The sequence below is a fragment of the Raphanus sativus genome, unplaced genomic scaffold, assembly GCF_000801105.2.
Source record: "Raphanus sativus cultivar WK10039 unplaced genomic scaffold, ASM80110v3 Scaffold0316, whole genome shotgun sequence".
Lineage (NCBI taxonomy): Eukaryota > Viridiplantae > Streptophyta > Magnoliopsida > Brassicales > Brassicaceae > Raphanus > Raphanus sativus.
In genome coordinates, this window is record NW_026615636.1 from 1 (window position 1) to 27,643 (window position 27,643).

Here is a 27,643-nt window from a genome sequence, read left to right on the forward strand (position 1 = left end):
AGAGACAGAATCTAGACATGGGAAGTACAAAAAGAAAGAAAAAAAAGGAGTGATTAAATAATTTATTTTTAAGAAAACTAGTATAAAATTGATAGTGATTGCGTGACATGTTATGATTCGCTTACCTTTATTTTTTATTATATTTCAGAAGCAAACAAAAAAGTTTTTTTCTGTTGCTTCACAGTGAATGCAACTCTAGAAAAGAGATGTGTGGTCTCTTTTTATTTCGTGATTGAATTTTCAGAGCAATCAGTAGAGTCTGAGAGAGTAGCTAAAGATGAAAGTGGTCGTGGTCGACTAGTAGTTTTTTATATGTTGGTTACGAGTAGGTGTGTGGCCGGTAGATATTTTTGAAATTTAGCGGTTTAAGTCCAGGAAACCACTTGGCATGAAATGGAGATAATATATTTTGTTTTGTACAAAAAAAATTTAACAATTTTTATAACAAAACTATGTATTGTTTGGAAGAAAAGACTAATGAATCATGTATTGTTCTGCTAAATATTTAATGGGCCAGATTGTTTTCATCAATTCCTCCTGTGATGATAAGAGCGTTGTATTTACGCAGAGATTCTAAGGTCATTCCAAAAAAAAAAAAAAAGAGATTCTAAGGTCAATCTCTGATAACAGAAAATCACTCTAAAACGACGACCAGTAATAGCTTGTTCGTACAGTAGTTAGCAGCTCTGGGTTGAACAAGAGACGGGCTCATTTCAACAATAGCATTGCGTTATCCACTGGCCTAGAAATTCTAGAATAATGGGAATTTTCGGAAATATATAACTTTGCTTATTCCTCCCTATTTTATGTTCACTGGAAATTCAAGAAGACTGATGTTTTTTTTTAACACTAATGTTCTTAAACTTTATTAGTACATATTATATTTTAAATATATAAATTATTGGATAGTCTTTTTATTATAGAAAGAAGAGATCTTATTGAAATTAAAAAAAAAAAGGTAAAGGAGACACAATTCAAGTATTGTCTCCAAAGGAACCAAAACCAAACACAAGTTTGTTCACAAATTAACCGATTATCTTCTGGTAACCGGAGATATTGACCAAACTTAGTGGTTATATAAGTACATCAAGCTATATAAAAATATATACGCCGTGATTTCTACTTCACCGTCGGGTAAAGATGCTCCGGCAATCTCAACTCACCTACCATAACCAACGGTTTAGCCAAAAACATATCATGACTAGACTCCATCAGCTCAACACGTGTTTCATTCTCCGGTAGCTTCCAAGTGAAACCTTGAAGAAGTCTTGCGAGCATCATCGTCGTCAACGCCGTACCTAAAGCCGGAGCAGCACAACCTCTTTTCCCGGTGCTGAACGAGATAAACCGGAGATCGTTCTCCGTCAAAGTAACTTCTGAGCACTCTTTTAGATGTCTCTCTGGTTTAAAGCTAAGCGGGTCGGCCCAAACTTTAGGGTTACGGCCCAGCCCATATCGGCTGAGAAGGACTTGACTTCCTTTAGGGATGTGATATCCGGCGACGGTTGTGTCGGAAAGTGCCACGTGTGGAAGGTTAAAGGCGGCGACGGGATGGAGACGGAAGGCTTCACGGAGAATAGCTTTGACGTAGTTTAGTTTTGGGATGTCGGATTCTTGGACAAGTCTTTCTTTTCCGACCACTCTGTCGATTTCTTCCATTGCCTTGCGGAGTATCTCCGGTTTGTTTACCATCTCCGCCATGGCCCATTCTACGGCGTTTGATGGATTGTCTGGCGCCGCCATTACGAGCTCCTAATGATCGAAAAGAAACAACGTTTTTTAGTTAATAGGGCTCTTTAGTCTTCACATCATGTAAATGAATACAATAATGCATGAAAAATACTAGTAGCACTTATTCGTTCTTTGGAAAAAAAATACACTAAAATAAATATATTGCAACTAACAATCAATTTGCATAAAGACATAAAGTTTATTTGTGTGGGGTTTGGGCAAAATACTGTTTTTTTCTTAAAATTTTTACTTTTTAGTTATTGAAAGTCTAACAAAAATTGATAGAAGCAAAAAAAATTAAAAACAAACATAAAATGGTATTTAAAAAGTATTTTCTGATTGCAACTTTGTGTTATTACCTTAATTGTGGGTTTGATTTCATCGGCGGTAAGCAATGGGTTGCCTTCTTCATCTTTGATAGAAATGAAAATATCTAGAAAATCCTCGATTTGAGTTCTCTTTCCTTCTCTCCACATCTTGATTCTTCCATCGATGATAGGATCATGATACTTGTCCATAATAGCACTTGAATCTCTCATAATCTTCTCGTGACCGTTAAGATCAAGTCCCGTGAGCATAGGTAGATAATCAGAGATACAAAAAGCAAATGTAAACCCTAATGCTTCAAACATAGCTTCCATATGATCGATGTCCTCGGCGGTTGGTCCACCATCAGGTGCGGTGTTTTCAGAGAACGTTCTTGTCCCGAACATGAGTTTCTTGATAGCATTTCCGCAGTAATGCCTTGTCACAAACCGGAAATCGATTGAGCCCGAGTTCTTAACCATGTTGTATACCCACGCGGTTAAATGGTCGTTTTCTTCGGCTCTCTTCTGATGAAGCCACCTGTGTCTCGCCGGACAAACTAGTTTCGTCATCACGACTTTCCTCATTTTCTTGAATTGTTCACCGAACGGAGTGATCACACATGTTTTGTAACCGTTAGAGAGGACGTTTTGTGCGTAAGTCATAGGTCTTGAGGCGAATAGAGCGTCTTGTTGCTTGAGTATCTCACGTGCTATCTTGGGGCATGTGACGGTGATCACGTGAGTGTTTCCTAGCCTCACGCATGCTATCTCAGTGTTTAGCTGCTTCATGATGCTGTGGAGCCACCGGAAAACTGGGCGGCTCTTTAGCATCGCTGGAATCATTCCAATGATGGGCCATCCGGTGGGACCCGGCGGGAGAGACAATTTTTTTTCATTAGGATTCGTGATCAGTTTCTTGAGAAGCATCGCTATGGTTATAGCCACAAATGCTTGAAGAGTTGTGAGTAGATACATGTTGCTGAACGACCATGTTTGTGTAGTAGTGGAAGTGAGACCCGAAGAGTTTGAGGGAAAAGTGTTCATGTTTTTGTGTAGAGAATAAAGAGAGAGAAAAGAAGAAGAATCAAAGCTTGTTGTGTTTCTTGTTCTCTCTGCATGGATCCTCACCTTCCTATTTATATAATTTTACTGGTCGTTGGTTTCTATGAAATGACCATTATACCCTGTATGTGTTGGAAATACTATAGGAAGGGGTGAGGAAAATGGTGGGCGGTGTAGGTCGGGTCCATTTTGAGTACTACCACCATTTTTTGAAAAATTATTACGATTCTAACAGTTCAAGATATCTATATTTTATCAGAAAATTTTGTTTAAATTATATAAGTTTTGGATGGGAATTTTTAAATATTCTAACTGTTTTTATTGGTGACCTGCCAAAATTCCTCGTGTTATATATGCAACTAAATACCAGTCGAACAACAAAGTGAGTCTTACAATTATATGATATTCCTCTGTCATATTATATGAGGAGCTGGAGTTATATATCCTACATCCTAGAAGTTTATGGTTTACTCGTTCATTAATGAACTGTTTTAAATTTGTTAACAATTTAAACGTACGAAATTTGAAGTTGAATGGTGCTAACCTGATATAATGATGATGATGACACATATTGACACTACTAGTACAAATCAATAAGCTAAATGTTCTGGTCCATTATTTATATTCGTTAATCGTGTTAGTTTCTCAAATTTAAACCGACAAATGTTGTTTTACGTATATTAGCTGAACCCAGATATTTTTTTTCCACTTCAATTGAACTGATGTGTGCCATTCTTCTATTTATGTAGGCGATGTAAAAAAAAGTTCTGTAACGTGTGCTTCAACTTTAAACTAGTATATTGGTTTTGCCAAGTATAATAAAAGCCATTACATATGTTTTGGGTAGATCACCTGCCAAAAACGCTCGTGAAAATTGGAATCAATGTGGGAAGATTCAAAGGTTGCTTTACTAACTTAGTCAATATATTTTCGTGATTTTTGGTCCCCGCGAGTAGTTTCCATGTTAAGACACCATTTAAGGTCCACAATTGCCGATGTGAGTTTTGTGACCCAGACAGACCATTTTGTTTCCTGGTTAAATCAAACATAAGATGTTTGTAGTCGGTAAAAAGAGAAGTTACACGTAACTAGCGTGACTTATTTTACAGAATTCAAATCTACTGGGGGCAAAACTAACTAATCAGGGCGACTCTTATGTGGGATCCGTTGACACATTTTTAGAAACGTTTTCTAAAACTGAGCCACTTATTTTGTATTTACGCTATAATCAGAAAATGAAATATAGTAATACAATTTTTATATCATCTTTGATTTAACTAAATATAATGTTTTGATGATGACGTCAAAAATCTCACCATCGAACTCATTCAAATAACCCCCACTTTGTCTTCTTCTCAGTTTCAAGAAATTCAATTATTTTGGCAATCCATAACCATAAGTTCTTTCGTGCATTAAACCATGTGGTAGAACTTAAGATCAATTACTTTTTAGTAATTAAGATCAGTTAATATGAGAATTAGAGAATTACAATTTTTACTCATGATTATAATCTTTGACTCATTGAGTAGTCCGTAACCCTAACTACTGACACGGATGTATAGATTGATAGATAACCAGTTAAAAAAAAACAATGTAAACTATATTTATAATCAATGAAGTTTACCAGGACCAGTTCCATATTGTTGTAGATCGTGTTCAATATATTGAATCCACTTACAAATATATATATATATATATATATATATATATATTGAATCCATTTATACATATTTAGTAGGCCTGAGTTGTGGTCAATTTCGGCACATATATATAACATCCTGGATAAGATTCTATATTTTTTTGATAAGATTCTATATTTCTAAGTCTAATATTCTCAACCATGACCACCTGTCGAAATGTTTTATTGCATTCCATAATTGTGAAGTCTAGCTTCAAGACGAATTGGTGTAGTTTGAATATTTCTGTAGTTCGTGTTCAATATATTGAATTCATTTTATATATATTTGGTAGGTCTGAGTTGTAGTCAATTTCGGCACATATATATAAAATCCTGGGAGATTCTATGTCTAATATTCTCAAGCATGACCAGCTGTCGAAATGTTTTATTGCATTCCACAATTTTGAAGTCTAACTTCAAGACGAATTGGTGTAGTTTGAAATAAGACCCGAGCATACCACAATTTAAAGATTCTACATCACATGATATATACAAGATTTAAGACTACCTATTTACCGCTAATTAATTTTAAGTTTAAAATGCATGAAATTTAATATGATATCAATGTCTTTTCAAGAAAAGTAAAAAAAAATATGATATCAATGTCTAAATACATGATGTCCAACCCAAATCAAAATTTATCAAGCTCAAAAGAGACCTGATTGATGAGTAATAAAAAAGATTTGGACTAATCCACTTATGGATATTTAGTTTTAAGTTGTATGGTATCAGAGTCTGAACACCACATTGCCTAACCAAATCAGAGTCGATCATATCCAAAAAAAACAATCGATCTCGAACCGGCATGATCTAAATTGGTTTGACTGTTTTGACCTAAACCTAATAAGAAATTATCGATATTAATGTCCCCATAATAAGGGTAAGATACTAATAATGTGAAATTCTAACATCAGAAACTTCACTCGAATATAAGTAATATAAAACTTGGAAAATTTTATATACAGGCTAATTTACTTTAAATTAGAAGCATATGAAACTTAACAGAGCACGGACTTTTTAAGAGTTTGATGGAATTATTTCCGGGAGTTATTCTTGGGTTCACCCCCTAGGGTGAACCTAAAGGTTCACCAACCAATAGAAACTTGTCATTTTAGATTTAGTATCTTTTAATTAAGGAAATAAATAATTTGTCAATTATATTATTTTTTCAAAATAAAATTTAAAAATAAATAAAAACAGTATATAAAAACGAATTAAAAAAAAATTAATGTTGTCAACAAAACACTAAACCCTAAACTCTAATACTAAACCCTAAACTCTAATACTAAACCCTAAACTCTAATCATACACCCTAAACCCTTGGGTAACCATAAACCCTTGGAAAAAACACTAAACATGTTGTCAACAAAACACTAAACCCTAAATTCTAATCCTAAACCCTAAACCCTTGGGTAAACTTTAAACCCTTGGGTAAACCCTAACCCTTAAAACACTAAACATTTGGATAAATTCTAAACTATAAATCTTAAACACTAAACTCCAAATCTTATAAATAAATATTTTTTAAAATAATCTTTATTGAGAACTATTTTATTTTTATTTATTTAATCTTTTTATTTATTTTAAAAGCATAATATAATTTGGCAAGTTATTTTTGTTTTCTTTTTAGGTTCACCTTGTCTATTTCCGGAAACCATTTATATTGACTTATATAGTTCAGTCCAATACACTATCCTTATAAAATTATCGGGGAAAGCGCCAGTAAACCCATTTAAACCCATTTTTGAATGAATGGTGCTAATTAAATTATCAGTTTTTATGATTAATTTATAAATACATGGATTTTTAAAAGTAATACAAAAGGTTTGTGATAGTGATGGCGAAAAATATAAACAACCTAAATCACGTAGATTATTTTGGCCATGTCCTCGCCAACAACCAAGGTACAGTCATATGCCTTCAGTCAAAAAAAAAACCAAGGTACAGTCATTCCTTCACACTTGTGTGTATATACGCGTACTACTACGTTGTCTAAATGCATGCAGAAACTTAAGAAAAACGTGCGAAAAGCCCCATCCGTCAAAACTCACCTGTCAAATTTCATAAATTGCACCATAATTTTACTTCTAAATAAAAAACGTCTGGTCACCCTTTCCTTTTTTTTTCCTTTTTTTGAGAATTAGGTCACCCTTTCTTTCTTTTTTTGTTCTCAACAAAAAAATCAACTTAAATGTAACACACACACACACAGAATCAATCGATGCAATTGATTTTAGTTCCTTCTGCTTATATGTAAACATTTTGTACTTGATTTTAAGATTCTATGAAACCATTGTGATTTAGTTTGTTGTTTTTGACCACTGATTTTGCAGTACCATTTTATTTGTTTTTGGTTTTATACGAATTAATTTTTTGATGTACAACAGACAATTACAAAAAAACTGTGATAAAAAATATAAAAACTAAACTTCATATGTTTAGTTGTGTATGATTCTTTAGGTGAAACCATAAAAACGAATAGTTGACTTTCAAACATTAGCTAACTACCGGTTGTCATGTACATATGAGTGGATTAGTGGGTTGAGTTCAAATCACATAATTTAATTAGCAATTTCAGAAAGAAAAAAAAAAACAAAGACCATTTTATTAAATACACATTATACAACACAGTCGATAACATTAAGCTAATTAAATGCTAGTCGAAACAAAAGTAATATTTTCTCTTGCTCTTGGTCCGAGTTTAACACACATGCAATTCAAGAACAAATGATATAATGACGTGCAAGACGTAAACGTATCTGGTCCCAAGCTTCTGAGGGGAACCAGAGAGCGAGAGAGATAGAGAGAGAGCACTCATTTAACCGTTTATAAAATATCTAATTAAATTCGGCAAATTGGGGCATTCTTTTGTCTTTGATTTATTCTTTCAGAGTTGACTTTAGCCCTCAAGGTAACCTTTGTTTTGCAAGTAAGAGATGATATTTTCCGCCATCTGTCGTGGCGAACAAGAATCGTTGTCCCCTGTGTGTTTCAGCACGACCTGTAAAAATATACATAGATACTATATTAGAAACTTACATATCATATTATTCGGTTACATCACCGAATAAATATTACGAACCTCGCAGTTCAATGGCGCCTCGTAAGGGTCATCGATTCCAGTAAAACCTGAAAGAAAATAACCCCAATAATTAGCATTTATCTTATACTAATACTAAAATCTCAAAACACATCCATATTACCTAATACCAAGTATTTAATAATGTTAGTTACAAAAAAAAAAAAAAAAAAAAAAGTATTTAATAATGTTATTATTCCCTCAGTTTAAAATGTAGAATGTTTACCTTTGATTTTCCCGGCACGTGCAAGCTTGTACAGCCCCTTTGGATCTCTTGACTCGCACACAGACAGAGGAACGTCCATGAAAACCTAAAAACAATTTAGTAATATTATCAAATATGCTACATCATTCATTTATGAATTTTAATGAATAAACATAAAATTTGATAGGACTATAAGTAGTACCTCCACAAAATCTCCCTCCGGCAACAATGACCGGCACTCATCTCTGTCTCTCCGGTAAGGAGAAATCAAACTTGCTATACAAATGACGCCGACGTCAGCAAACAGCTTAGCCACCTCACCTGAAGTTCAACATCATTCATCAATCATCACTGCCTAAACCATGCATGAGTAGTTAGTTATTTGTAATATTGAAAACAAAATGAAAAATGATTGTACCTATCCTGCGTATGTTTTCAGTACGATCCTCAGCTTTAAAAGTGAGGTCTCGGTTAAGACCATGACGTACATTGTCGCCGTCAAGTGTGTAAGTAAGTTTGCCTCTTTCAAACAGTGCTTTACTTAACGCACAAGCAACTGTGCTTTTCCCTGAACCGCTGAGACCAGTGATCCAAATGACACAACCCTTTTGCTGAAGAAGTTGTTGTCTGTCACATCTGCAAATGGAACTCTCGTGCCACACGATGTTCTCTGGCTTCTTGTCTCCGCTGATTCTCTCTTCTTTCAAATTCGTTTCTACCAAAAAAAACAGAACAAGATTCGAGACATTTTCAGACAAGACATCGTAGGTTTTAGCAATTTGAGGAGAATCTTTTAAAGTAAAAAACACCTGAAAGGGCGGGGAAATCGGCGGTGAGGGAAGCTTGAGCAGAGACATTAACGGCGGATATTGGATGAAAAGAAGCAGACTTGGCGACTAGTTTAGGCTTATCCGCCGCATTTGATGACGTGGGAAGCCTGAGGAAACCGTCACTTATAGGTCGTCGGTGAGAACCGCCGTTGAGACCTGGAAGAGAGCAGAGGATGGACGGTCGCGATGCTCTGATAGCCAAGCCTTCCATTGGAACTTTTTTTTATCACAGAAACTTGCAGAATCCAGAAGTGTTGGAGTTAACAGTTTTTTGACAAAATCAATGTACAAAACAAATCAGCTTATATAAATTATGTACAAGAAAGATGGGCTTATTTGAAAAATATATAGAGAGAGAAAAGAGGTTAAGAGGAAGAGGAAGAAAACTGGTGAGGTGATTAGTGGTACCAACAATAAAATCCTCCACAATAAACACATGGCCATATTCCATCATAAGAAAATGAAAAAAAAAATCAGTATTAGGACTAATTTTAATTTACAACTTAGTAAAAATATCATCATAATAAATATTTTAATTGATCAAAAAAAAACTAGTGGTTTTCGTATGTGTGTATGGGTCACTGTTGGATACCGATCTTTTGGGAAATGATTGATATATATTTTTTGTTTGTTTTCATCTACCAACCTACCAAAACCCATTCAGAAACCATGTGATTTATACAAGCTAATACTATTTATATATTGAGAAATTGCCAAAAATACCATTTTCATAGTACCACTTTTCATGTTTACACTAACCACTTTTACCACTACTTTTAATGAAGGGTTTAGATTTGAAGGTTTAGGATTTAGGGTTTAGATTTGATGTTTTAAAGTTTAAGGTATATAGTTTAGGGTTTAGAGTTGAGGATTTAGGGTTTAGAGTTGATGATTTAGGGTTTATAGTTTAGACTTTAGGGTTTATGGTTTAGGATATTGAATTCAGGGTATATAGTTTAGGGTTTAGGGTTTAGAGTTGAAGATTTTGGGTTTAGGGTTTAGAATTAGAGGTTTAGGATTTAGAATTTGAGATTAGAATTTTGAAAAACATATAAAAACAAAGATATAAGAGTTTTTACATTTCAATAAATAAGGTATTTTTGAAAATGTGTCTTTAGTGGTGGTAAAGATGAATAATGGTACCTTGACACTACAAGATTTCTGGTCTATAACATCGTTTGATTCGTGTCACTAATAGTAGTGATGTCCTGATACGTCAGATATGAGCAAATGATGCCTTTCATATAGTTTAACGTCGTTTATTTTATATGATGCGATTTTCAATAATATATCATCGTTTTTCATCCATGTGATAGGAACATATCTTTTTTTGTATCGAACCATGTAAACGATTCCATTTTTAATTATTTGTATCACATAAAAACCGACTTATTGTTATATCATTTTTCTAAGTGATGCCAAAAAATGTTTTCGATTTTTTAAACATAAAATACAATTTGGATCACTTATAAACTGATTTTGATTATCATCACTTGTTGTACTGATCCAAATTTATAATATGGGTATTTACTTATATTATTTGAAGCCCATAACACACATAAGCCCATATATTATCATCTGTAATGTACAGATTGAACCAAAAAACACTCCTCCGCGTATAGCTCGAGCTCCTTCGCTAGCTCCACCGACAATCAAGTAGACCACCTGAAGTAATAAAAAAAAAATTCTGTTTGGTCGGTAAAAATTTATTGTTCTGATTGGTGTCTTTGAGTCGACAATGACGATTCGAGTGTCCATCGTTCCCAGTTTCATTCTTGTAAGCTTCGATCTATGGCCGAGTTTGAGCTTAATGGAGTCTTCTCAATCTGCCCAAGTTTCGGTCTTTATCACTCAGTATATGAAGATAAGTTCAACGCCTCCTTATGCTTTATATTGCAATTTGAAATTGGTGAAATGATGATTTATAATTTTTGCTCTGAAATCCCTAGGTGTAGTCAAATTGGGGGTTTTCTCCAATCGATGTTTCTGAGCTCAAATCCTCTCTGATATCATACTTCTGTAGCTTTGGAATCTTGGAACTGTGTTGCTTTGGAGATTGAGTATGAAGCTTCATTGTTTACGGTTCATTAGAAGACAATAAGCTAAGTATCACATATCCATCTAAATGATCTATATGATTCTTATAGTTAAATAATATTAGTAAATTATATATAGTATAGTAAAATGTTTTCGTAATTGAGTTACAAAGGGATAGAAATATTTCGGTTAAGTTGATCTTATATATGAATGTTATAATATATAGACCCAAAATATTGATTTTTTGTCAACTTACCTGTTTAGATCGTGTGTTAGATTTACTAAGTATCAAACGGTTATTTTATATTTATATGTATATATATATATATATTTGTTTTCCCGCAATTCCTATTCCCAAGCGGGATTGTTATCAAAATATTTACTACAGTTTATATATATATCAAGGGATTTTTTCATTGTAGGGGTTTTGCGTTCAAAGAAAGGAGGTTAAGGAAGCAAGCTATCGAGACTTACATCAATCATCATCTCCCCCAAAAGGTAAATACAATTATTGATGCTTGCTTGGCTATACCTCTTTCAGCGTTAGTTAGATCTAATCTAAATGATTCGAATATAAAGTCACGCATGATTGTTTGTGTAGTGTCGTTTGATCTTCAATTTTTTTTAAGTGTTTGCAACATAATTAGAAACTGAAACAATAATATGTCACAGTATTTGTTAAATCTTACTTAGGTTGTAATGGATAAGTCTGGGATTTACAAACCACGGTTATCTGAAGCATATACTGACGGAGTCGATGCTTTCTTAGAGTTTGCTTTTGGTAACATTCAAGTGGAGAAGTTAAAATGTCCGTGTAACCGGTGTTCGCTCTACACACCTAGGACCAGAATAGAGATTAGGGATCATCTTATCTGTTATGGATTTATGAAATCATACACTAACAGGGTCCTACATGGTGAGGAAATTGAGCTACCTGAAATTAATAATCAACTCGGTGGTGAGATACACACCGATCCAATTTCAAGAGACGAGTCTATGACACATCTCTTGAATGACTTGTTCCCTAACATCACTAACCATTCTACCAATGAAGAAGTGCCACCAGTAGACGTAGATGAGCCTGTAAACAACAACACCTATGAGCCTGTACAACAACACCGATGAGCCTTCTACAGCTAATCATGGAGTAAAGTTTGATGAAAATCTAGGTGAGTATTGTGAAGAACTTTACCCTGGGTGTACAAAGTTCACAAGGCTCTCATTTATCTTAAAGCTCTACCATATTAAGTGTCTTTGTGGGATCAGCGATAAGGGGATATCAATGGTGGTTGAGTTGATAAAAGAAGCTTTTCCAGTTGCGAAATTACCAGACACCTTCAGAGACATGAAGAAGGTCATTCATAACCTAGGTCTATCATAACAGTCCATAGACGTTTGTCCAAACCATTGTATGCTTTACTGGGAAGAGAATGCTAGTAGGGAGAAGTGTGATGTGTGTCAGTTGTCAAGATGGAAAGAAAGTACAACAGGAAAAAAGGCTGGAGGTGATGTACCAGATACTTCAGGAGTACCAGCTGGAGGTGATGTACCAGAGTCATCTGCGTCAGTTAGTCAGAAAAAGGAGAAGAAAAAGAGAAAGATACCAGCAATGATCTTAAGATATTTTCCTTTGAAGCCACGTTTGCAACGACTTTTTATGTCCTCCAAGACCGCTTCTGACATGACTTGGCATTCAACGGCTGCTAATACTGATGGTAAAATTAGGCATCCTAAGGATGGAAAGGCTTGGAAGTCATTTAATTCACGCTTTCCTGATTTCGCAGCAGATCCTAGAAATGTCAGAGAGGATTAGCATCAGATGGTTTCAATCCCTTCGGTTCTATGAGTTTAAGTTACAGTATATGGCCAGTAGTCTTGTTCGCTTAGAATCTTCCTCCTTGGATATCAATGAACCGGACCTCCATGATTATGTTCATGCTAATTCCTGGAAAAAAGGTCATGGGAATGATATAGATGTTTTTTTACAACCTCTCATCAAGGAGTTGAAAGAGTTATGGTCTGATGGAGTCAGCACTTTAGACGCTTCAACGAAAGAAACATTTAATATGCGTGCTGCTGTGATGTGGACTGTGAATGATTTCCCGGCGTTTGGAGCATTGTCTGGCTGGAATACGTACACCACTTTGGCATGCCCCTCCTGTAACTACGACTCAGTAGAACATAGGTTACGATTTGGTGGGAAAAATTGTTTCATGGGCCATCGGAGATATTTGCCATTAAGTCATAGATTCCGCCAAAGTAAAGAAGCATTCGACGGAACAGTGGAAACTAGAACTCCACCACCTACACCATCGGCATCTACCATTAAAAGACAACAAGAAAATGTTAATGTTACATTCGGGAAGAAAGTAGATGCAGCTGGAAAAAAAAAGAAGCAGAGCTGAGATGGAAAACTCAAATGATCAACAATGGAAGAAGAAAAGCATTTTTTGAGTTGCCTTATTGGGAGTTTCATCACCTGCGTCACAATTTGGACGTAATGGACATTGAGAAGAATGTGTTTGACAATATTGTCTACACATTACTAGATGATAAGGACATGTCGAAAGACAATTTGAAGGCTAGAAAAGATCTCCGTGAAATGGGTATACGAGCAGAGCAATGGCCTGATGCTGACGGCAAGTATGCAGCTGGAAGGTTCACTTTAGACAACAAGGGAAAAACATTGTTCTTAAGTGTTTTTAAAAATGTAAAGCTCTCAGATGGTTATGCGTCTAATGTATCAAGGTGTATCAATGTGCAGACGCGAAAGATATCAGGACTTAAAAGTCATGACAGTCGTGTCATAATGAGAGATTTGTTGCCAATAGCTGTTCGTAATTTGTTGCCAGAGGATGTAGTATCTGCAATCATTGACCTTTGTAGATTTTTCTGAGATATATCCTAAAGAGTTCTTGATGACAGTGAGCTAGATAAGTTGCAAGAGTCGATTGTACTGACTTTGTGCCAGTTGGAGATGATTTTTCCTCCTTCCTTTTTCACGGTTATAGTGCATCTAACTGTCCATCTCGTTGAAGAAGCAAGAGAAGGTGGGCCTGTCGTTTATCGTTGGATGTATCCTATAGAAAGGTCAGTATCGTATAACCATAGATGAACTTTAGTACATAGTTTTAGTAGTGGGAAATCTTTGTTTGAATTGTGTGCAGAACATTAGGATATTTCAAGTCCTATGTGAGGAACCGAGCCAAACCAGAAGGGTCGATATGTGAGCAGTATTTGGCCGACGAGTGTGTGACATTATGTTCTATGTATCTTGAAGACATAGAGACCAGATTTAATAGAGTTGGACGAGTAGATGATCGTCCTACAGTGGATGAGAACCAGAGACCAGACTCAGAACTACAAAGGAGTTTCCCACTAATAGGTAGATTTGTTGGTGATGGTGATTTTAGGACATTATCTCCTGTTGAAAGGGTACAAGCACATAGGTTCATTTTGATGAACTGTAGCCTACTAGACAGTCTCAGAGAGTAAGTTTAAATACAAGTTTAAACACAATATAGGGTATGACTAAACTAGTAATCATCTAACACTAGTTTTTTATTTGTTTAGACGGTACAGAAATGAGCTATCCAGGAGACAAAATCGCCAAAGAAAAAGAAATCTAATTCTTGATATTGACAGAGAGATGCATCTCAACTTTGGGAAATGGTTTAAGGAGAAAGTAGACAAGAATGACATTGTAGGAGTCACTGATGATTTAAGATGCTTAGCCGTAGGTCCATCAGATAGAGTAGTTAAGTACTCAGCCTACAATGTAAATGGAAACAAGTTTAGAGCAGTAGCCAGAGATGATGATAGGAAAACACAAAACAGTGGTGTTTATGTTTCAGCTGATACTATTAGTTATGCTAGTAGTCGTGACCAGAACCCAATATCAGGCGAGTTGGCTTACTATGGCAAGTTAGTAGAAGTTCTTGAGGTTAACTACTATGATAGGTTTAAAGCTGTTCTTTTCAAGTGTCAATGGGCTGATACTAGGTATAACATAGGGTTCAAACAAGATAGATATGGTCACAGCTTGGTGAATTTTTCTCGTCTGTTACACACTGGTCTTGATGAAGAAGATGAACCTTACATCTTGGCTTCTCAAGCGGAAATGGTTTACTTTGTAGAAGATCAATGCGAGAATGGATGGCATGTTGCTGTAAAAGTCAAACCTAGAGACTTATATGAAATGGGTGAACAGAATGTATAGAAAATGAGCTATTTGGTCGAATTAGTTACATGTATAGAACATATGTTTTATTTATCTATATTTCTGTACATTTTGTAATTTTTGGTTAAACTAATAATTTATTTTCTTCTTTTACAGAGTGATGGACATGACATTTGACTCAGATGAAACTCAATATCCAGATGACATATTACATCCAAATTTTGATCCAGCATGGCAGACAACTCCAGAACTTGCACCTGAATGTAACAGTTACAAATGGAAAGTTAAGGTCATAGGTAAGTAATATTCCAGAGGGTTGTTATTTGTTTAGAATATGAACTAATGATATATGTTACATACTTGATAGATGGCTCTGGAGAAATACTTGATCAAACGATGACAACCAAAGATGTGTGGAAGTTACAAAACCGCAAGGTCATTGTACATTTTGATGAAGAATTTGGCCAACCAGATGTTGGTTCTGCAAGGCTGTTTGGCTCTTGGTTGGGGCAACTGAGCACGGACGTGGGTCTTCTGCCAATCGACTACACAGACTGGAGGGTCTATCCAAATCACCGTAAAGAAGCTGCTTGGAATCTCATTAAGGTAAGCATGTCTATGAGAATGTACATTCATTTAAACAGTGGTATTATACTATCATTAGTACTTGCTTTGTTGTCATTGAAATGCAGAAAAAAATCAGCTTTGATGACCCAAAGAAAAGAAGGAAATATGCGATAAGTGTCTTAGGTAGCAGATGCAAGGATCTTAAAGTCCGGATTTGGAAGACATGCAAGCGATCAAGTAGAAATGAAACTCTAGCAAACCGTCCCTCCACCATTCCTCATGATCAGTGGCAAAACTTTGTGAATGACAAATATGGAGAGAAATGGAAGGTAAGTGATCATACGATTTCTGTTTTTGTGGCCACAAAACACTGATTCACTATCACTTCTTCATGATAGAAACTTCAAGAACAGAACATAAAGAATCAGAAAAAGAATGTGTTGCCACATTCATGTGGAAGAAAGAGCTTCGCAAGAAAGCAAAAGGATATTGTAAGTTTTTTATATTATACTTTCTTCATTTTGTTTATGAGTTCATTGATGTTACATTGAACTTTGCATGTAGTTTAAAGAAACTGGGAAGAAGCTTAGTAGAGCTGAGTTTTTCATTCAGAGTCGCAAGAAACAAGATGGTACTTTTGTCAATGAAGAGGCAAAAGAACGAGCTGTAAGTTTAGTAAAAATTATATTATATGTTGCTTTGTTTCTCTGAATTTATACAACTCTAATAATTTCAAAAATCATTACTGGAAATGACAGGAACAACTCACTGAGTTGATAAGTCAGAATCCAACGAGTAGAAGTGCAAACATTGCTGCAACATTAGATGATGACTTTGCTACGGTTTTTGGACCGGAAAGATCCGGACGAATCCGGTGTCTTGGACGAGGACCTACTGCTTCACAATTGCAGAAACATTCTCCTAGTCAGTTCCAAATACAAGAACAGGATAATGCAGTTGTGGATCAGCTGAGGTCTCAAGTTACAGGGTTAACGTCACAAGTTCAAATTTTGACTGGTATTGTTCAACAGTTTCTTGGTGATACTACAGTTCAGGTAACTCTTTCATACATACACATAGTACTGTGTTTAGAGTCTGATTTAATATGCGTGTGGACTTTTTATTTAGCCAAATGCACTCAGCAACAATTTGGGAACTCTTGGTACAATTTTCCTAACTACTCTGCCAAGTCTCGGAGCTCCAGCTGCAACTCTATCCACGCTGCCAAACTTTACAGCAATGTTGTCAACTCTGCCAAATTTGGGAGCTTTCAGTGCATACGACCAGGTAATGACTGTCATCATTTGAAGAAAATTGAAATGCATGTCTAATTCCAAATAACTTAAACATCATTGTAGGCTCTACAGGATAGTCAAAATGGAGCTCATCATGAAGGCAGTCCTCATTCTTAAGCTTGGGCATTAAGTTATTTGTTTTCGTATCTCAAACTGTAGGAACTATACTTTGGTATTCTATCTTGGATGAATTTATCTACATTTGCTTCATATACAATTTGTATTTTTTACATTTTAAGATTTTCAGTTTATATTAAGTATTTATTTCATTTAAATATTTAAAATGAATTTATAATGATATTTAATATAAGGAATCGATTACTATAAGTGATACTAATTCTTTATTTTTTTTAAAAAAAACCGACATTAATGTTTAAATCACCTATTTTAGTGATACAAACATGCATTTAAATGATGCAAATCATTGCATCGATTGTGCGAGATGATGGAAAGATACTATCATTTAAACAAAACTGATGGAAATATAGTGTCAGTTAAACTATATGATGTCAATATATTGGTGTCGCTTAAAACATCTGATGGCAAATATTGTCCCGTTTAGTTAACCGATAGAAAATGATACCATCACTTATAATGAACGACTTTAGATGCACGTCGATTATTAGGAACGATTCCAATTTGCATCATTTACCCAAACCGATGATAATATTATTATCACTTATATTAAGTGACACAATGCTTTGCATCAGACATAGTTACATCACATAATCTATTGATGGTAAGTCATTTGCATCAGTCAATAACCGAGCCAAACATGAGTAAAAAACGATACTTTACATCCGAATTTTTGTAGTGTGAAAGTGGTATTTTTGAAAATTCCCCATATATATTTCCTTTTATTATTTACTACACTCCTCCTACTTTTGTTTTTATTGGAGTCTTGCTTCTTGTTCAAATTTATTTGTTTGACTGTACGTATGGAAGAAATATATTGGAAAATCATATTCAACTGCGGTTCTTGTTTGATTGCTTTAATCGCTGAGCAGTTCAGTCAAAGCAGGCTCAAGTCAAAGCCGGCGGTTCCATATTCTTTGCTATGGGGGTTTTCCACATTTGGGCTGATATTTGTATTGGGCCTCGTTATTCATAAATTAGTATTTGTAGTCCAATAGTAGTAGTACCCATGCCCACTATTGCTGTTTCCCCTAAAAGACTAAAGAACTATGAAAGGCTTTGTTCATCATTTTTGCAATACAATCAAGAGTGGGGGGACTCTTAGTCCAATAGTACACAGGCTCAACGTTGCTCTGTGTTGACGTCCCCTGTGGCTGACTCTACACTAACCATCTTATTTTGAAATTGTAAGATAAATGGTACACTACAAAAGTGGCAAGTCAGGGTGTTGAATGCAAACCACCAAAGAAGCAAATCTGTTTTGAGATAAGTCTTTATATTTGTATCATCACGTAGCTCGTTGCACTTTAGTTAATATGAGCAAATGAATGATATGATACAAAGCAAACAAGCAACACTGTTGTGATTCTGAGCTATTATTCTCCAATGATCCAAAGCCATGACAATCAAGAACCTAATCTCACAACTCAACTCAAGAATCTCCTTCACCGGAAATAGAAACCGAAGAAAGCCTTTCCTCTTCCGGCAAGAGGGACCAGTTAGGCGAGTGAACAGCTCTGAGCCACAAGAAATCATCAACATTGGCCCAGCTCTGAGTCTCCTCCTCCAAACCCGCCGTCTTCAAATCTTGCTCGATCCCTCCGTAGTCCAAACAGTAAGGCCCGAACCTGACTCCGTTGCTGTCTTCTATAATGGGACGGCTCCTCACTCTCAAATAGAAATCACTCCTCTTGGCGCGATGGATCCTAATCTGATGCGAGGCCACCACAAGAAGGCAGTCCTCCACGTCGTCTATCAGAATCGAGCCAATCACAGGGCCTGTGTACACGTGGCAGTTCCTCAACCGGTGGATGAAGAGAGCGTTGACGGTTCCGGTCAAACGCACTCGGCACGAATCGAGATCTGACAACGTGAACTCTCCGGATCTAAAGCTTTTCGTGAGAGTCTCCCCCTGTTTGTTTCTGAATCCCGGAGAATCGCGTACGGGGACGACGACGTTCGGAGGAGGAGCGAGATCGCGTTTCTGGATCTCCGGGGGGTTTGCGGTGGAAGGAGGAGACGATTTGGTCTTGAAGGAGAACTTCTTCTTGGGGAGCAAGGCGGCGGAGAGGGCGTCGAGGCTCTGTTTGAGATCGGATGCGGATCTGAGAGAGGATCGGACCTCGTAGGAAGGGAGGAAGTAGGAGTTGGCTGCGACGAGCTTCTCGAGATCGTCGATCGATGATGAGATCTCGGCGAGATCTGATTTGAGCTTGGACGAGTCTTCCGAGGCGAATCGCAGATCGGCGATTCGTGACTCGATTGATCGCTTGGAGTCGGCGAACTGGGAGAGGAACGAGGAGGTGGATTCGAACGTGGAGGAGGAGGAAGTTGAATCGGATTTTCGAGCTTGGTGGCGAGCGGAGAAGCGTTGGAGCATGTCATTGTGCTTCTTCTGCAATGCCTCGTCTTGGGTTTCGGATCTCGGCTCCTCCTCTTCCATTTGTACTCGTTTGCTTCTGACGCCGTTTTCAAATCCAAAACTCAGTCTCAGCTCGAGTTTTTAACGTAAATGGGGTTGTTGGTTTCATATCCCCAGGTTATCTATATAATTACAGAATAGCCCCAAATAAATAGTAAATTCAATATTTCCCCCAATTTGTATATCAAAAAATTATGCTAGGAACAAGTATGAAAGAGAAAAAAGGGTAAAGAAAACCTAATATCTTAAGAAAGCTATACTTTTCAAAATATATTTTTAAAAAGAAAATTTTCTATCATAATTGAGGATCTTGAATATTGTTTTTAACTATAATATTTTTACCAAAGCCAAAGAGAAAGACTACACCATAAGCTTAACTATTGGTCTATACAATCACTTCGATTGCATGTCTAGTCTCATTATCTCAACCATTCACCCCAATAAAAGACATAATCCTGCAATAGTAACACACTCTTCTAATGCTGATTAATAATTTCATTTGTATTAAGAGTGCTCATAAGTTCAAGGTAGATTTATGGGAAGGAAGAATGTGATTTGTTTTACATATTTTACAGATCAAGCGTTCATTTCGTAATACTAATTAACCACTTGTGAGCTAAATGCTAATACGTGATGTGATATAATCAACCGTTGTTAATACCATTCTTCTCACCCGTTATTACCTCAAAGACGTGTTTATACATAACATGTTAAGTTTGCACCATGCATGATGGATGAAAAGAAGAGAGGCAATATCTTATAACTTCTTGAATTTTTTTTTTATTCGAATTTTCGTAGTATAGTGATCATACATATTAAAGACGATATCAAAAATACATCTAGTTGTTTAATTGAGTTGTTTGCTCAAAGATTTGCTTCTTTGTTGGTGTGCAGCAACAATCTTTCTTGCCTCTAAAATCTTCACATAACCCATCACCGTACCCTTTCGACAAGCAAAGTTGTTTGCAATCAGCAGGACATGGTCCAAAACATAAGAGATCAGCATCCGCTACGCTTTTTTCTGTTAAATAATAAAGATTACTTAATAAACACATTAATGAGTTAATTAAAGAGAGAGATGGTATATATACTTTTAGTTATGTGGAAACTACTAATAAACAAACTTTCAGACAAAGATTATATAAAGAGAGAATAATGATAATATGAATGCTCGACTAACCTGTTATGGCCAACAACATAAGTACTGTGATGGTGCTAACAAAAAATAAGGATCTGATATTGTTCATTTTTGGTGTTTCTGAAGTAATATATTATAGATATTTGTAAAGTGTTATAAATATTCTTATGTTTTGGTGTTGTTGGATTATGTTGAGAGAACTAATAGATCTTTTTGTCTTTATATATAGCTAAATCGGTGATGTAAGTTCATAAACAAAATCAAATGTTTACGTTGAACAAACTTATTCTTATTAATTTTAATAGTTTGAACTTGACTATTTTGTAAGGAAATATATCACACAAAAATCAAACAGTGGAATAATTATTGACTATTCGCTAATTGTTACATTTTTCATTTGTCTTTTGTATGTTGTTGGGTTTTTTTATTTATTTATGCTACTAGTTTTCATTGTATTCTGTAGAAGATAAAAATCGGTAATATATTTTAACATGTTTATCAAAAAAAAGACGCCAATTCAATCGAATAAATGTTCACGAAGTAAAGACCAGTTACATGTGAATCTGGTTATTTACCGTGGCTGCAAGTATCATCACCTATTTCACGTGGAGAGATGCATATATCATGCACTGTAAAATTTGTGCTTCAAATATGCGCCAAACTCATGTATTGTTATGCTCCCAGAGAAAAGATTCGTAGTTGATTATGATTTTCTGAATTTCTGAATTTCTGTTCCGAATATCTTCCTCTTTCCAAGTGTGAAATTGGTCATGGAATGCTTGTACCTATGATTTATCACTAGTGAGTTCTTTCTTTTGTGGTTTAAATGTCCCCAAGACCACTGACTCTTGCTCTGAAACTAGGAGTTTCTTACAGTACATCAATGCTGATAGAATTTGGTTGCATTGATTTTACTCTATTAATCAGTTACACTCTGAAATTTGGCCTTATATGTACATGTAATCTGAAGTTAATGTGTATTGTTATATCATGACAAAGTTGTTGCAAGTGTCAAATCTGAGTGTGTAGTAAGTTATATAGATATTTCTCAAAAGCTCCCATATTCATTCCTTTCTCTGGTGTTCCATCATCATATTCTATAGTTTGCAATATAATGTATGTATGAGATAAAAAAAATAATGAAAAATCACAAAAGAAAACTTTCTTGGTCCTTTTTTTTTTGTTTTCTTGGCTTCACAAGTGTCTTAAACGGAATATGTTTTATAAATAAATTTATTGAATCAACAAGAACAGCCGCCTCCACCACCTCCTCCTTGTTGCTCACCTTGTGATGAACTTGAAGTGTTCTTTAGGTTCACATCAACCATATCATCTGATTTTGTCGCTGACGAATATGAATCAATCCCAGGCAATGCTGCAGCTATCTTCCTGAACAAAGCCTGCAACAATGACTCATGCTGTGTGAGAGAAATCAGACAAAAAGATAAGACACTTTAAGTCCTTTTTATTAATAACCTTAATGTTGAAATTTTCTTTGGCGCTGGTCTCAATGAACATCACGCCATGCTCTTTACCCTTTTCTTCCCCTTCACTGATCGATACTTGTCTGTTTTTTTATTACCAAAAAAAAAGAAGAAGAAGCATATGTTATGATTTGCAAATAAGCCAAAAAATACTGAGTTTAATTTGCTTCTTCTTCTTCTCTCTGTGTTTTACCTTTTATCAACAAGATCAGTCTTGTTACCAACAAGGACAATAATAACGTCGCCTGAACCACCTCTTTCTCTGTGTACATCATCGATCCATTTCGGAATATTCAGAAACGTTTGCCTATCTGCAAAACGTGTAACCAAAACACACAGAGTGGTGAACACAACATAGTGAATTAAAGAAGTAACCAAAAGCTTTGACTCACTGGCTACATCATAGACAACGATTGCAACAGAAGAGTCTCTGATGTAACTTGGGATCAGACTCCTGAATCTTTCTTGTCCAGCCGTATCCCTAAAACCCAACAAAAGGAATACATGTGTTAGTATCATTTGAAAACACAACAAAAAAAAAAAAACAGATTTGAGATACTTGTTTGGTCTCTCTCACCAAAGCTGCAAACGAACAGTTCGATCTTCGAGGTACATTGTTTTGGACAGAAAATCGATCCCAATGGTAGGCTGCAGTCATAGAACACAACACACACACAATTAAAGGCTTAATGACTAATTAACGAGTTAATAACAAGAGGTTAACAAAGAAGCAACAGTGCTTGGCATGGATCGTGATCATAATAAGGAGACAGTTAATTAGATCAACAGATGGATCACAAGGGCAAAGATTTATCTATCTTTGAAGAATCATAGGACCAATTCGAGGATGAAACTTCCAAGAATAATAGTAACAGAGAGAAAACAGGAAATCGAATAAGATCAAACAAGAAACGAGAAAAACAAAAATTCAAGAACAGAGAATACAAAGGAAAAGATCAAATGATGTAAAGAAAGGAAGGAGGATTGTGTAGAACCTGGTAAGAGGTGTCGAATTTATCATACATGAAACGGGTGATGATGCTTGTTTTGCCCACAGATTGATCTCCTAAGAAGACCAACTTAAACTTTGCCAAAGCAGAAACAGACGCCATGTTCACGTTGCTCTCAGATGAAAGGAGAATAACGAGAGTGATTAATAAGAGAGATCCGAATTTTTTCAAGAAGTTTTATTTCTTCTTTAGGCTCTTGAACAAGAAGGGAGATGGGCGAGCACGACGACGATGACTCGGTCACATACAACAACAAAGCTCAAGAAGCTCCTTTCGCCACGCGCCAAATATTATGTACTCCCTCTGTTCCTAAATATAGGATTTTCTACACTTTTCACGTTTATTAAGACTATAATAATTATTTGCACTTTATTTAATTATTTATATCACTTACACACTTTCCAATAACTGTCTACCAATAAAGTTTAATCAGTTCAACTTTTAATAAAAAAAAAACCTCAAAAGTATACAAAACTACTTTAAAAATATAGAAAATCTTATATTGTGGAACAAAGAAAAACTCCAAAAAATCCTATATTTAGGAACAGAGGGAGTATATGCAACCACCTAATATTCAACGATCTCCGCGGACTATTTCTATATATTTTTTTAAAAAAATATATAATATATATAAGCGCGTGAATTAAAAAGAAAAAAAACTCTCCTTGATGGGTTATTATCGCTCTAACACGTTCTAGTGTCATATGGTGGAGTTTATAATCAAACTCTTTCTTTATCTTCTGTTGTTGTTGCATTGCGTCATTATCCCAAAGATAAATATTTAGACATTAATGATTTTTATGATTTAGAATACATTCTTATATGTGAGATTGAGAACAGAAACTCAACTCCACAGACAAAACATTGCACCATGTTAAATTGACTAGCAGGAGTCATTGCATTCTTCTTACACAATTGTAGTTTAAGGACAAAGCTTGTCGCAAATCATATCATAGCTAATGTGTTCCATAATCATATCATTACTTAGAGAAAGATTAAGACTTTTTTTTGCCAGTGTCAACAAAAACTCACCGAGAGCTTAACAGAAACAAAGTCCATAAAATAATCCGACAGCTAAACGAAACACAAACCAGTTTGGTCGGTCATAAACCATAACTGAAATTACTGAAAAACCCTCACTTTCCACCAAACCTCATGTTACTCCACGGAAACTTCGCCTCCGCACCCGCCGCCGCAGCACCTCTCGCCGGCGAATTCACTCTCCCACCACCGCGACGACTTTTACCACCACCGTAACCGCCGATCTCCCTCTTCTCCTTCTGATCAAGCCAATGACTCTTCTTATCATCCTCCTCTTCAACAAAGCTAGATCCTTTCACTTTGCTCTTCCTATCTTCCTCGACGAACTTCACCGGAAACAGATCCCTCGAGATCGACAGAGGGTGTTTGAGCGTGACGTAAGCCTTCTTGTAGTCAGCCTTGGCTATCAACAGCCCTCCTCGCTTCTTCTTCTTCCCGTCCATGTTCAAAGTGTTCACCTTTTCGATCTCGAACCCGTAGAGAGACTCCAGGACTCTCTTGATCTCGATCTTGGTCGCTGATGGGACCGTTTTCAGCGCGAATTCGTTGATGTTCGTTAGCTTCGTCGGCATCAGAAGCTTGATCGGAAGATGCGCGAAGTGGACCACTCGTCCTCCCATTCGACTTCCCATTTCTACGGATTTTGGTGTCGGAGTTTCTTTCTTCTCTGATAGGTTAAAAATGGTGAAGAGAAGGTGAAGGGTTCTTCGTGTTCCTCTTTAATGGGCTTATTACTACTTAATGGGCCAATTGAAAGTTTTATCCGCTATGCTAATATGACGTAATGGGCCGAATTGATTTTTTATTGTATTATTAATCATGATCAGTAGACAGTTTTTCTTAATTAAACCATGTTAATCTCTGACAATTTGCATAATTTTGTTAATAAACCATTTTTTTCAAATACAAGAAAATTTCACTGCATAATTTTGGTAATAAACCTCAGACAATCTGCATTGACTAAAGAGTCAATTTTATGTCTTGAAATTTCACTCCAAAATCATTACAACAAGACAAGAAAAAGAGGTTTCTTGGTTACAAGTGAGTGTGTTGGAGATGATGTGATTAAGAACAACATCAATATATTACTACACATTTACAAGAGAGATCTCTCACCTCTTTTTCTTTTTCTTTTTTTAATTATATTTGATAATATTTCATTCATCACCACCTGCATACACCGGGCTCTGTAGTTTTGCTGAGAGCTAGAATCTCATCATACTTTGAGCCATATACAAATCCCCATAGCTGCAAAACGAATATCAAAGAATGTTGTTTTCAGTAAAAAAAAAAAGGTTGAAACAAAAGAAGAGAGAGTTGAAGTTAAAATACCTCCACTTCTTTAACATCAAAGTCCTGAGTGTTTGCAAGACAAGCGTTCCCGTATGTCTCCGAGTAAGCACTTGATCCGCTTAGCCTATTATTATAACACGATGATGAATCAGACAAAGTGAGGATACATGGTTTTTGTTGTTTGTCGTGGAGATAGGTAATCTTACAGCTCACTGTCTAGATAGAGAGCAAAGCGTCCACCACCACCGAGAGCTAGAAAATCCTTGGAGCATAAGGTGTAAAACCGGTTTGCTCCTGTTGGACGGTATATAGTGGGTTGTCCAGACTTATCAGTGAAAACAAACGTACTGTTGGTTCCCTGACACAACACAAACAAACGCAGAGACCAAGGAAGAAGATCATCATCATCAATTTAGAGGCTGAAAAGAAATAGAAAATCTTAATTTAAAAAAAGGATTGGATCTGGGGGGGGAGCCAAACCTGATACTTCTTATCAGTTGGTATCAAAGGTGCCTCCACAAGTCCACCAAAAACCGAACCTTTCCTATCTCCAACAACCTGAAAACAGCATTGATCTCTCCATCAAAGATCCATACTTTAAACCAACATTTAGAGTTTTTTTAAGTTATACCAGTAAACTGAGACCAGGCCAGAGGAGGCTTTTCCTGTACAGCGTTGACAGTGATATACCATGCCTCCATGTACTGAAAAAGAAACCCAAAAGGGGATCACACACACAGATAGAACTAGAAATCAAACTCTGAAAGTGTGTGTCTATCTCTCACCTGTAAAGCAAAATCCATTTCCTGCCTTGAACAAGAGCAGGAAGGGAAGAATAAAGGGAACGTCTAGACTGGTCCGTTAAAAGCAAAGAAGGCTCTGAAATTTCAGGTATAACAATTGCTTGTTGTCCTATCTTTGCAGCTTCCTCTTTGTTCTTCTGCAACTGCTTCATCTCCAAGCCATCATCATATCCTTTAGTCTCTTCTTTATCATCATCAGTTTTATTAACAACCTCAGGGAAGTTTGCCTTTCGATCCTTGGAGGAGAGCTTAACAGCGTGGTAAAAGTTCTTAAAATGCTGTTTATACTTGGAGAACAAGCTCTTCTTTGCACCACCAGTAGTAACACTAGTAGTTTCTTTCATTGTTCCAGAGGATGAGGACGATGATGATGATGTATCGCTTGATTCAGCCTCTTCTTCTTCTTCTTCTTCTTCTTCTTCCTGATCCTGATCGTGGTTGGTTTGTTTGTTGTTGGGGTCTGAGGATAAGAGGGAACCAAGGAAAGCAGAGAAGGAAGAAGTGTCAGGCTCGTCAACCAAATCTTTCTCAGTGATGGACTCTTCTAGTTGATCTCTCTTGGACTCATCTCCCTCATCATCCTAGTTAATAAAGAAGAAGCCAAAAGAACATTGATCAGGAAAACAGAAATCGAATGATCACACACAAAAGAAAAGCAAACTCTTTTGCGATTACACAATCAAAAGCCAATTAGAAACAGAAACCCCATTAACAACAAAGCAATCCTTAAAAAAGAGACTCTAATGTCAACCAAGGACTGAGTCAACAAACAAACAACAACAAGGCAAAAAAAGAAAAAAGATGAGAACTTTGGATAGATAGATAGATAGAGATACCGGAGGAGGAGGAGAGGAGGAGGGTTTATCAGAGATGGGATTAAGGAGACCGGTGGTGAGATCGCTGACAAAGTGAACTGCTTTGCTTCTCAACGATTTCTTCTTCTCTTTCTTCTTCCCCATTTTTGATCTCCCTTCCCTCCTATTTTTCCACTATTTCTATTTTTGGTAAAAGATTAAAAACTTTCAGATTCCTTCTGATAAAATCTACACCACACAACTGACTCAGCTCTCTCTCTCTCTCTCTCTCTCTCTCTCTCTCTTTCTCCTCTGTAATAGCTTAGCTGTGAGATCATCTACCGTACATAGATTCACCCTTTTTTTGGAAACAAAAACAGAAAAAGAAAACTAAATCCTCTCTATCTTGCCTCTCTTATCCAATTCTCAATTTCTTTTTGTATGAGCAGCTTAACTTATAAAAGAAAGATGATTCGGTAGACAAACTGCGGGTGCGCGACGGTGACGAGGAAACCAAAAAGTAAACAGACCTTACTTTTTCTGTTATATAT

At 36.1% G+C, this 27,643-nt stretch overlaps 7 protein-coding genes across 7 annotated transcripts; 1 reads left to right on the forward strand and 6 right to left on the reverse strand.

Moving 5' to 3' along the window:
* Window positions 1-1,050: 1,050 nt before the first annotated feature.
* On the reverse strand, window positions 1,051-3,154 carry LOC108855674 (cytochrome P450 79B1). Its single transcript, XM_018629549.2, has 2 exons — window positions 2,091-3,154; window positions 1,051-1,752 (listed from the first exon to the last, which is right to left on the reverse strand). Exons 1-2 carry the CDS (start codon window positions 3,081-3,083, stop codon window positions 1,120-1,122), a joined length of 1,626 nt encoding a protein of 541 aa, XP_018485051.1. The 5' UTR covers window positions 3,084-3,154; the 3' UTR covers window positions 1,051-1,119.
* A 4,206-nt stretch (window positions 3,155-7,360) lies between these two features.
* On the reverse strand, window positions 7,361-9,217 carry LOC108855675 (adenylyl-sulfate kinase 2, chloroplastic). The gene is made up of 6 exons (XM_018629550.2): window positions 8,873-9,217; window positions 8,482-8,778; window positions 8,266-8,384; window positions 8,085-8,169; window positions 7,862-7,908; window positions 7,361-7,780 (listed from the first exon to the last, which is right to left on the reverse strand). Exons 1-6 carry the CDS (start codon window positions 9,102-9,104, stop codon window positions 7,679-7,681), a joined length of 882 nt encoding a protein of 293 aa, XP_018485052.1. The 5' UTR covers window positions 9,105-9,217; the 3' UTR covers window positions 7,361-7,678.
* A 6,053-nt stretch (window positions 9,218-15,270) lies between these two features.
* On the forward strand, window positions 15,271-17,089 carry LOC130501872 (uncharacterized). The gene is made up of 7 exons (XM_056996693.1): window positions 15,271-15,406; window positions 15,478-15,716; window positions 15,803-16,006; window positions 16,242-16,343; window positions 16,436-16,732; window positions 16,806-16,964; window positions 17,036-17,089. The coding sequence occupies exons 1-7, from the start codon at window positions 15,271-15,273 to the stop codon at window positions 17,087-17,089; spliced, it is 1,191 nt and encodes a 396-aa protein (XP_056852673.1).
* Window positions 17,090-18,354: 1,265 nt separating this feature from the next.
* On the reverse strand, window positions 18,355-19,598 carry LOC130501869 (tubulin-folding cofactor C-like). Its single transcript, XM_056996690.1, has one exon. It carries the CDS (start codon window positions 19,548-19,550, stop codon window positions 18,540-18,542), a length of 1,011 nt encoding a protein of 336 aa, XP_056852670.1. The 5' UTR covers window positions 19,551-19,598; the 3' UTR covers window positions 18,355-18,539.
* A 2,216-nt stretch (window positions 19,599-21,814) lies between these two features.
* LOC108851818 (ras-related protein RABH1c) lies at window positions 21,815-23,452 on the reverse strand. The gene is made up of 6 exons (XM_018625284.2): window positions 23,147-23,452; window positions 22,729-22,799; window positions 22,544-22,632; window positions 22,345-22,462; window positions 22,144-22,234; window positions 21,815-22,067 (listed from the first exon to the last, which is right to left on the reverse strand). The coding sequence occupies exons 1-6, from the start codon at window positions 23,261-23,263 to the stop codon at window positions 21,909-21,911; spliced, it is 645 nt and encodes a 214-aa protein (XP_018480786.1). The 5' UTR covers window positions 23,264-23,452; the 3' UTR covers window positions 21,815-21,908.
* A 659-nt stretch (window positions 23,453-24,111) lies between these two features.
* On the reverse strand, window positions 24,112-24,898 carry LOC108851490 (uncharacterized). Its single transcript, XM_018624927.2, has one exon. It carries the CDS (start codon window positions 24,832-24,834, stop codon window positions 24,298-24,300), a length of 537 nt encoding a protein of 178 aa, XP_018480429.1. The 5' UTR covers window positions 24,835-24,898; the 3' UTR covers window positions 24,112-24,297.
* Window positions 24,899-25,163: 265 nt separating this feature from the next.
* Window positions 25,164-27,584, reverse strand: LOC108849529 (uncharacterized). Its single transcript, XM_018623087.2, has 7 exons — window positions 27,135-27,584; window positions 26,281-26,879; window positions 26,127-26,199; window positions 25,976-26,053; window positions 25,702-25,853; window positions 25,535-25,619; window positions 25,164-25,450 (listed from the first exon to the last, which is right to left on the reverse strand). The coding sequence occupies exons 1-7, from the start codon at window positions 27,255-27,257 to the stop codon at window positions 25,367-25,369; spliced, it is 1,194 nt and encodes a 397-aa protein (XP_018478589.2). The 5' UTR covers window positions 27,258-27,584; the 3' UTR covers window positions 25,164-25,366.
* Between the last annotated feature and the right edge of the window lie 59 nt (window positions 27,585-27,643).

What these genes read in the sequence shown, in the direction of transcription:
- LOC108855674 (XM_018629549.2), bottom strand. Translation starts at nt 3,083, where the DNA reads ATGAACACTTTTCCCTCAAACTCTTCGGGTCTCACTTCCACTACTACA. An exon ending in AAATCAAACCCACAATTAAG is followed by an intron (nt 1,753 to 2,090) that starts GTAATAACACAA and finishes TTCGATCATTAG; the next exon opens with GAGCTCGTAATGGCGGCGCC.
- LOC108855675 (XM_018629550.2), bottom strand. Translation starts at nt 9,104, where the DNA reads ATGGAAGGCTTGGCTATCAGAGCATCGCGACCGTCCATCCTCTGCTCT. An exon ending in CGATTTCCCCGCCCTTTCAG is followed by an intron (nt 8,779 to 8,872) that starts GTGTTTTTTACT and finishes TTTTTTTGGTAG; the next exon opens with AAACGAATTTGAAAGAAGAG. An exon ending in CGGAGGGAGATTTTGTGGAG is followed by an intron (nt 8,170 to 8,265) that starts GTACTACTTATA and finishes AATTGTTTTTAG; the next exon opens with GTTTTCATGGACGTTCCTCT.
- LOC130501872 (XM_056996693.1), top strand. Translation starts at nt 15,271, where the DNA reads ATGGACATGACATTTGACTCAGATGAAACTCAATATCCAGATGACATA. An exon ending in AATATGGAGAGAAATGGAAG is followed by an intron (nt 16,007 to 16,241) that starts GTAAGTGATCAT and finishes CTTTGCATGTAG; the next exon opens with TTTAAAGAAACTGGGAAGAA. An exon ending in AAGAGGCAAAAGAACGAGCT is followed by an intron (nt 16,344 to 16,435) that starts GTAAGTTTAGTA and finishes TGGAAATGACAG; the next exon opens with GAACAACTCACTGAGTTGAT.
- LOC130501869 (XM_056996690.1), bottom strand. Translation starts at nt 19,550, where the DNA reads ATGGAAGAGGAGGAGCCGAGATCCGAAACCCAAGACGAGGCATTGCAG.
- LOC108851818 (XM_018625284.2), bottom strand. Translation starts at nt 23,263, where the DNA reads ATGGCGTCTGTTTCTGCTTTGGCAAAGTTTAAGTTGGTCTTCTTAGGA. An exon ending in CGTTGTCTATGATGTAGCCA is followed by an intron (nt 22,463 to 22,543) that starts GTGAGTCAAAGC and finishes CACGTTTTGCAG; the next exon opens with ATAGGCAAACGTTTCTGAAT. An exon ending in ACTGATCTTGTTGATAAAAG is followed by an intron (nt 22,235 to 22,344) that starts GTAAAACACAGA and finishes ATAAAAAAACAG; the next exon opens with ACAAGTATCGATCAGTGAAG.
- LOC108851490 (XM_018624927.2), bottom strand. Translation starts at nt 24,834, where the DNA reads ATGGGAAGTCGAATGGGAGGACGAGTGGTCCACTTCGCGCATCTTCCG.
- LOC108849529 (XM_018623087.2), bottom strand. Translation starts at nt 27,257, where the DNA reads ATGGGGAAGAAGAAAGAGAAGAAGAAATCGTTGAGAAGCAAAGCAGTT. An exon ending in CCTCCTCTCCTCCTCCTCCG is followed by an intron (nt 26,880 to 27,134) that starts GTATCTCTATCT and finishes TTTATTAACTAG; the next exon opens with GATGATGAGGGAGATGAGTC. An exon ending in GGCCTGGTCTCAGTTTACTG is followed by an intron (nt 26,054 to 26,126) that starts GTATAACTTAAA and finishes TGCTGTTTTCAG; the next exon opens with GTTGTTGGAGATAGGAAAGG.